The 9,464-nt window shown below is 43.0% G+C and overlaps 1 protein-coding gene across 1 annotated transcript in view; it reads right to left on the bottom strand.

Moving 5' to 3' along the window:
• The window catches only part of LOC104163995 (homeobox protein PKNOX2-like), a gene marked incomplete at both ends in the record, with an annotated part of 10,519 nt that extends 1,394 nt beyond the window's left edge, over positions 1-9,125 (bottom strand). Inside the window, 2 exon segments of the mRNA XM_009703173.1 lie at positions 5,484-5,710; positions 8,954-9,125. Coding sequence (XP_009701475.1) covers positions 5,484-5,710; positions 8,954-9,125 — 399 coding nt within the window.
• Positions 9,126-9,464: the final 339 nt, after the last annotated feature.

The following is a 9,464-nucleotide window of genomic DNA, read 5'->3' as shown; positions in this document are numbered from 1 at the left end:
TTTCCCTTGCAATAAAACTACAGAGATGGTAATTTGAGTGCACAAATCAATTAATTTTACATCAAGAGATGATGTGAGTGCATCGTTCAGTGGGGAGTCAGGGTACCCGTGTCCACGTCAATGCATTTCCCATTGCTAGGGGAAAAAATGTCATTTTTGGTCCTTTTTTTCTTTCCCTTTTCCTCATTACATTCATGCTTCTATCAGCTTTTTCCCCATCACTCACCACCAATTTGCCTCTGCAATGGTTCTGAATAAACTCGGATTTCCATGCATGCTTTTGCTATTAAAAACCCTTGCTGCATCTTCCCCTCCCATGACGCCGAGCCCCTCCATTGACGATCTGAATACTATTTATCTGGAAATTTTGCTGCAATTGCTGTGCCTTTTGCTTCACCTCCCAGACACTCCTTTTCATAGCTAAATTAATTAAAAAAATGTAAATCTGACCATAAAATATTTGTTGGGTTTTTTTTTATATCCCTTCCCCATCGCCAGTCTTTTGGGGCAAACGGTTTTTGGTTTGAAAACTGAGGATTTCTCAGCATACAGAAAGCAAAAATCTGTCGCTTTTGCATGCACTTGGACTTGACTTTTGCCAAGCGTCCAGTAACAAACACGCTGGAAATATCAATATAAATCATAGAATCATTATGGTTGGAAGAGACCTCAAAGATCATCAAGTCCAACCGTACACCCAATGCCACCATGCCCACTAAACCATGTCTTGAAGCGCCACATCTAAACGTTTTTTGAACACCTCCAGGGACGATGACTCCACCACCTCCCTGGGGAGCCTGTTCCAATGCCTAACGACTCTTACAGTGAAGAAGTTCTTTCTAATGTCCAGCCTGAACCTCCCCTGGCGCAACTTGAGACCGTTTCCTCTTGTCCTACATGCTCCTTGGAGAACCAAACATGCTCCCTGGAGAACCTCAAAAAGCAATCAGATATGGCCAGCAGCAACCAGAGATTTGGACCAGCCTGAAGGCCTCCAGCTTTCCTCTCCTGCCTTGTTTTTCCGTGATTTCTCCAAAAGAAGAACATCCAGAAGACCATTTTTGGAAATCCATTGGGAAGAAATAATTTTGGGATATTGGAAAATGGGAACAAGAAACTGCTGTTTCCAGATACAGTGGTCAAAGTTATTTTTAACAGCATTTTATGATGATAAAAATTGCATTTTTTTGGTGGCGGAGAGGAAAACTGTCTCAAAACATCAGCTCAGTGGTGTCCAAAAAGGCAGAATATTGGTAATTATTAGAAAAAGATATGAAATAAATTCATGGTGTTTCTGCAACGGCACTGTGAAAGCAAAGGTACCCAATGGAAGTGGAGGCTCTGCCTTAAAATAAATATAGACATCTCCAAGAAGATTTTAAAAATATAATTTGCATACTAATTGCCTCAGATCGCAAATGCCAGCCAAATTATATAACGCTTGCAATTTTGCTGCAGTGGAAAATATTTTATATTTTTAGGACTCAAAGAAGTTGAAATGTTTCGGGCAATTTTGAAACTGGAATGTAAAAAAACGTATCACTAGGTGTCTCTGCAGATCCACATCTCTGCATTGACCTTCCACAACTCTACGGCGAAACACGATTTCTCCAAATTAAAAGTCACTTTAATGAAGAAAGAGACCTGGTACATATTGCATTGCACAAAAAAAACCCCAAACCATTCTTACAATAAGGCAAGTGTCAAAGACCAAGTGCTCAAGTGTAAATAAGTGCTAAAATTCAGCGCTACTTGAGTTGATATCCTTCCCCTTGGGCTTTATGATACAGCAATTTATTTTTGGGTGGCAGGCATGCGTAAAATTGTCTGACTCGTCCTAACTTTGTGAAATTTGTTTGTGCTCGAGTAAAGCTGGGGGGAAAATCAGAGTTAGTTGAAGAAAAATGAAACCCATGAGTTTGCTGAGAAAGAACTGGCCAAACTCAAACTAATGTAAGAAGATTCATAAGGCTCCTTCGTGGATGGATGGAGATGAGAAAAAAATTGACTTTAAATAACAGAGAAATCCAGGCTTGTCCACAGGGCAAACTTGGGTAAATTAAGATCTCTACAACAGTACTGCATCGAGTCAGGCCAACCTAATCGTCAGCCTCTAACCACCAGCAAGACAGAGAAAGAAGTCAAGAAGAAGAAAAAAATGCAGTTCTGAAAATGCCCATTTCAACACTGCCAAACTGCTGCAATTCTCACTTGAAACAAGAGCTGAAAAACGCAAGATTTAATCCAATTTAAGTGTCCCTGGCAGTGCTGTGGTTCCCAATGTGATTGGCTTTGCGGTGGGTTTTTTTCTTGCAAGTGAAGTCAACTGGAGAGCAGCGAGGACCACCTTGATGTCAAAAGTAAGTTGACCTGATTTACTTTAAGCGTTGGGTTAAATTGGCTTTTTTCCGCCCCGTGCAACAAGCACCTCCGCTCTCCCGTCTCTCTCTGAAAAACTCAAAAAATATTAATTAAATGAAGGGAGAGGGTTTAAAAGAGTCTGATGAGGACTCAAGGGAGAGGAACGAAGCCAAGTGAAAAACAACCAAGAAAAATGGAAGAAGGGGAATTGCGTGGTGGACTTGCAGGCCAAAGAGGCTAAAACTCCTCCCCAAAACAAAGTGAAGCACAAAATGAGAAAGCGATGGAGAAAACAGGGTAGAAAAATGTCTATAAGGTAACGAAGGTTCAGGGAAGGCTCACCACATAGGAAAAAACCCTAACTTTCCACCTAAACTTGGCCAACACCAGGAGTCATCTCCAGACTTGGCGACATGAGAAGATTTCAGCAACAGTCGAAACTATCTTTCCATCACCTCCAGGCACTTTTGCATTTCTAGAAATTCTTGCATTTTTCATCTTAGAAAGCACAAGTAACACCAAGCCAAGGGACCTTCTTTTTGGATACACCAGGGCAATCCAACCACGATTCTCCCAGGATTCCATTTTGACAGCTCCGGACATTGTTTTCTCAGTCTTAGTTGACAGCCTTGTATTGTGTATCCGTAAGTTTTCAAGCAGGCTATCCCGTGGTAAAAAACTTTGCAAAAAATGGAAATACTTTGCGTTCACAACCAGCCTGGTGTATCTCCTCACAAAATGATCAATGCCCCTCCCATACCCTGAGAAAACCTATTTTCTGAGAAACCTTGTTCATTGATATTAATCACTTTTCCATTATTTAGATTTTTTTTTTTTTTTAATTCTTAAATTAGTGGCCCCTTAGCTGTTTTACCTGCCCTCAGCATGAGATTAATAGGATGATATTTAGCGAAATCACCCCACTTGCCATTTTTTAAACACTGATCCCGTGATTCTTCATCTCTCTGGAGCATCTCCAGCCCTTAAAACGCAACTGATGGATATTGAGTATTTCCACCTTTTTTTTTTTTAAGCCTTATCCATGCAAACTCAACTATACTCAATGTGTCAAAGCGCTCAGGCGCTTGACATTGCTTAGTCGGATAATCAGAAAAAAATTGCTGTTGTATCGTCACTGGTACGTCATCCTCATCCAATGACCAGATGAGATGGTGGCTCCTTCTGGTCTATCACCGTGAATATTTCAGCTCCCTTTGCCTGCTGAAAATCCCTTCGTCACTGAGCAAGCGTTTCCCCTCCAGTTGGGTCTTTCTTGAGTGCATTCCCATTTATTTAGCAACTGCCTCCAGATCCTCACTTGAATTTCTCAACTTTCAAGTCTTGCCCAGAAGGGAAACACTGGCAGCTCTGGGTTTGCTGGAATCAGAAGTGCTTGGTACCTCTCCACGGGCCTGATTATTTTCCAAAGACTAGTGCTAATTTTCTGATACGATCCCCACCTCTTTGTGAGGCACTAAATCCTCATTACTTTTCCTGACCGATGCATTCTAATTAGATCAACACTTTAAAAAAAAAAAAAAAAAAGAAGGAAAAGAGGGAAAAAAAAATCACAATAGCCACAGGACGGCTTTCCATCTCATTAACTCCCTCACTTATTATTTTCATGAAAATTACTGATAAAAAACATGCATCTCCATTTGCTGGGACCGGGAGCTTCGTCGACTCATATCTAACATCTCTCTCATCACCCGGGATGCGAGCTGTTGCCATGGCGACGCACAATAATAGAAACTAATAAATTACAAACGAGATGCTCGTTGAGCAATTATTGTTCTCTTTTATGCAAGTGTCTTGCTAATTTTGATCATAAGGAATGCTACCATAAAGCAGCGAAGGGATAATAAGTCCATTTCTAGAGATTATTAGAAAATAGAGAGACGATGAGGTTTTTTAGATCAATGATTAAGTGGTTTGGTGCTTTCAGGAAACCCAAATAAGAAATAAAACTTTTTGGGGGGCTTTTCCCTCCCTGTGCTAGGCTGTGATCATCATGTTGGGAGCTTCAAACTCGGCAGTACTTGGAGCCGAGCTGCTAAAAATGACTTTTTTTTTTTTCCTTCCCACCATCCTAAAAAATGCCTTGAAAAGCCGTAAAAAGCCCCCACCACCTGCCTCCTTTTTGGGGAGAACCCCAAGAGCTGCCTGAGTTATTTTGGGTTGGCTGCAGTTATTTCTGGTGGGATTATGCAACCCTGAATTTCATTGCCCACTCCCCAAAAAAATCCAGTGTCTCTGAGAGAGAAATCACCAAGGGACTCCCAATATTGCATCAAGGAAGTTTTTTGGGATGCAACTAGCCAACATTTAGTCCCTCCACTGCAAATGCACATGAAAACCCCAACCCACAGGCAACTTTTTTCCCAAATATTAAGTTACAATCCCTTATTTTGCCCCAAAAGCCACCAAGGTGCAGCTTGGTTTGGCCATTTCAGTTGATATTTTTGCAATTCTTGGGCATCTCCTTGTACTTTCCCACTGTGCCTGAGGGACCAAATGTTTCCTTGTCCCAGCTAAAACCTAAATTGGGGTGGGGAGGGGGGGGGCGGAAAGTCAAGAGGGGAATGTTGATCATGCTGAGGGGGAACCGCAAGAGGTGCCGGGGCAAAAAAAGGAGCATCGGAGCCAAAAAGGGTTATCCAAGACCCAAAAATCTGTTAAGCTGCCTTGAAATGAAGACAAGAATGGGGAAGAGAGGAAGTAGTGGAGAAAATCACGGTGTTTCTGTGTCTCCGCCAACAAATAGTATTTTTCCATGAAAAAAATACAAATTTCTTGTCTATTTTCCCATGTGCTTGCACAGCTTCTGCAATTTCTTCCCCCCACGTTTCATTGCTGCAACATAAGAGTTTAGAAGTCCTCATCTCTCCGTTTTCCAGAGACACAAACATGGGGGTTGCAGCTCTGCCAAACCCATGAAAAAAAAAGGTCACGACAGAAAGTTAAAAAAGAAAAAAAAATCACCACAGCATCATTTATTACACCACGTGAGCAAAATACGGGGTTTTTTTTAAATTATGTTTCTCAATTGGAGATGGGTTTTGATGAATTTCCAGGAGACCGCAAGATTTGTAGAGTAACCCTCAAACCTCGTTGGCCAACATGCGATGATGGTGATCAGAGGCGATTTTTAAGGCATTACCTGGGGGTGGAGGCTGATGGAGGTGGGGTTGGGGGAGTAGGGCCCCCCCAGGTCATTCCTGAGTAGGTTGTCGCTGTGCATCTTGGTTTTGAGGCAGGTGATGTAGCGGTTGCAAAAGTCCTTGCACAACTCGTTGACCTTCTCCAGCTCCAGGAGGTGGATGCGCAGCACCTGGATCGCCTTCACCATCTACACAAGCGCACACAATGGCAAAGTTAAAATCCTTTTTTTTCTCAATGCATTGGAAAAAAAAAAAACAAAATCAATATTCTCACCCAAAATCTAATCTGGAACCAATCCCTATGGCAGAATTAAATGCATTTCCTTTCTCAACACACCAAAAAAAGCCAAAAAAATCAGTATTCTTGTCCAAAACCCATCCCAGAGCCCATCTCTCTGCACCTCTGCATTTCTTTTTCCTCCCCATCAATCATACCTCTGAAATCCCAAAAGGACAAAATTCACAAAATTTACCATTGCCTTCATGGGAATTGCTGCCCGTGCCCAAAAAAACAGTCCAAACAAAACCCCTGGATGTCAAAAAGTGTTTGGTTATTCTCCGGAGGACACTTCTAACAAGATTACGGGGCTGCAACTCCGCTGGAAGTTGTTGCCGGTGCAAAGCCTGGGCCTCATTAAAACGTACCCCATAAACGTTAAAAAATTTACACATAAAACATTCCTCTCGCTGAGCTGAAACCTTAAGTTTTACAGCCGCTGTTTGAAATCTTGCATAATATATAAAATTTCAGCTATTCACTCCGGGGCAATAAATCCGGTTTTATGTAACAAAGCGTCTTTGCATTTCAAAGGGTGTTTTTAACTTGCAAATTTTAGTGGTCATCTTTACAAACTGCAAGTCGCCACGGTTGGGAAACATCCCGAAAAATCCAGGGCCAAACTTGGGTGGCGGCTCCATGACAGAGAAAGCCAATTTCTGGTTGGCAAACAACAGGGATGATGGGTTGTGGCTGGAAAAATTATTTTTTTTTTCTTTTTTCGGCCTTTTTTCGCTTTTTCTTTTTCCTCCTCCACAGTTGGCGCAGGCAAAGCGCAAGGTGGAGGCATCATGCCCTGACTCTCCGCATCCTCTCAGGGCTCAACGGCCATGAAAGTCAATATTCAAGGGCAAAGGCAAGAAGACCTGACACATATATGTATAAAAAATAAATCTCTCAATTATCTCAGCTCATTTGCTTAGGGTCTCATTTTATGTCCCTGCTCCGCTGCGTCGTATATCTGTCCGGATAAAGAGTTACAGTCCAACGGCGTACGTGCGCGGGGTTGTAAAAAATACAGATGCTGAATTAATTGACTGTGTGGCACTCGGCAGCTGATTGAGTTGATAATGGTGAGATCTGACCTTTTTCTAATTTCTAATTATGAGCATCTCGGCGGTGAGGAATACATGACTCTTATTCTAATGATAGCTAATGCCGTTGGCCTTTTCATCCCTGCTTTGCCATCGCCAATTTCCGGGGAATCGGTGGCTTTAAAAAAAGAAAAAAACATGCAAAAAATAACCAAAAGAAAAGGACAATGCAAATTGGGAAAAATTGTCAGCTCAGGAACAGGTTGAAATGTTGAGTTTTGAGCACTGCAAGACTTTTTCATCCAAAATTCCCTCCAGTTGGCGCTTCCCACCAGCGGGAACAGTCCTTCTTCGGTATCACATCAATCACCTCCTCTGTCTTGACAGAGGCCAACCACACTGAGCCATTTGGATGGCATTTGGAGAAGTTCTGGGCATTGGATAGAATATATACATACAGATATGTCCTACAAATAGGGTAAAAATACATACGAATATGAATATCAATACGAATATATCCAGTGCTGCAAGGTCACACATGGGATCAATGCAACTACCCATGGCCAAATTTCACCTGAGGAGCAAGAGTTGCCCCAAAACATGCCCAAAACCATGATTGGTGTGGGTTTTTTTAAGAAACCACCACAAACCCGATGAAAATAGCCTCCGCAGACACATCTCCTGCACTGACCATTTGCTGGAGATGTTTCACCTTGATACGTGTAGGAATAGCTTTTCCTCTCCCAAAATTTTAGATTTTATTTTTTTTTAGCTTCAGCTGGCTCCATCTCTTTCCTCTTGCTAGATCATTGCACCCCTTTTTATGTAATTTAATGCGATAATTTTTTTGGTGCACCTCATCATTTGATGCACGCTGAGTCCCAAAACTGAAATCATCCAAAACATTGCTTTTTTTGGTTGCTTGTCCCAAAGTGATTTCTGTTCTTGGCCAGAAGACATTGTGCAATGGGTTTAGTAATCTGCAAACAGGGCTTTGCATGGCCTGCAATTTATTTGGAGGGCTTTCCAAAGACTGCTAAGCCACTCTTGATTTAGGGATGTCACAAAATTCTCCTCCATCAGCTGAAATCGGGTACAAAAGATGCGGGATTTTAATCCATCTTGAAACTGTCTCTTGGGTTTTTTAGGAAAGCAGTAGTTTTTGCACTTGGATGAGCATTGCTTGTTCTTCTTCCCTTCATGACAGGTCATCAGACAAAATCACCTCCTTGATATCTGTAATATTTGGAAAAAGCTGCCTGTGACTTGCCTGATTTTGCTTCTTTTCTGGGACAGAAATCCCTCTGCTACATGTCCCAGGGACATGCCAACACCCGAGGAAGGTGTTTTGCTCTTTCCATCTTCAGAGGTGGGCAAAATTACCTCTTTTGACCTTAAAAACTTGCTTGTGGAGCACTGGGAGGGTGCACCAGGATGGTGCCATGGACCCGTCTACCCACACGCTTGCCATGGAGACCACACATGGAGGCCTTCTGGATTTGGGGATGTTTCCTGAGATCCTCCTCGCAAGAGAAAAGCTCCATCCCAAGCAGAGTCTTCTGTGGTACCTTCCAGCAGCAATGGGTACAGTAGAAAATTTGGGTTGCCATGACAGGGAAGCCACCAAAAACGGTCCAAAGTGTCCCAAACCATTTATATGCATCACCCTTTTCAGAAAAAGCTCTTATTTTGCCTTGTTTCTAGGACAAGAGCTGGCCATCACACTTGAAACAAGATGCTAGCAGACAAGAATGTAAATGCTATTGCATGTGGCATCAAACAGCAGTAATTCCTGCAGAGATTGCAAGTTTTGGGGCACAAACCAACCATCAATCTTGGCTGTTTCTAGGAAACATGCTGACCCCATGCCGTTTGTGTGGGAAAACTAGCCAAAAATTGGGCAGGCGTTTGTTCTCACAGGGGATCTTATGGTAAAGGTCTTGGAGAACGTCCTGGAGAAGGTCCCACAATGTGCATGGAGAACATTGCCAAGATGGCCAACACTACAAACCGAGCCCAAAGATACTGCCCATGGTGGCAGACATCCATAATTTGCTCCTCACCCCCTACCTTCTCCCCACCTCCCCAAAAACCATCTGCCAAGCCCCAGCTGCCTCTACCAGGTTGTCCAGCTCAGGGTCATCACTGAAGAAAGGCTTGTGCTCCTGCTCCTGCTGGTGGACAAAGTTCTCGATGTCGACGTCAAAGCTGGCCGAGGTGATACACTCAGAGCCCTGCGTCGCCTGCTCGCACTTCTCAAAGAGCAGCGTCAGCAGCGGGAACAGCGGGTGCCTGCAGAGGACAAAGGAGACCCTCCATAACGCCCACTGGTTTAGGTCCCATGTCCATTTTTACCCCACACCATCCATCCATTCCCTCCCAGCTTGCAAAAGCCTGGTGATGCAAACCTCACTCCCAAGCCAATGCTGGAAATGTTCCCTCTAGACCTTTTCCAACACCAAAAAAGAAAAGCTTAATAATTGCAAAATTCACCACCTTCTCCATCAGGCAATGACTACTCTCAACATCTTGGTGCTTTCCATCATTGCGCCAAACCTGGCATTTTCAAAATGTTTTGCCGTGGGCAAAAAGGTTTGGCTTCGGGGTGGTCGTCTTGGAGCCATCTGTTGT

Source organism: Cariama cristata, unplaced genomic scaffold (assembly GCF_000690535.1).
Source record: "Cariama cristata isolate BGI_N322 unplaced genomic scaffold, ASM69053v1 scaffold31686, whole genome shotgun sequence".
Lineage (NCBI taxonomy): Eukaryota > Metazoa > Chordata > Aves > Cariamiformes > Cariamidae > Cariama > Cariama cristata.
The sequence above is the reverse complement of the archived record's forward strand: the minus strand, read 5'-3'. Positions and strand labels throughout refer to the sequence as shown.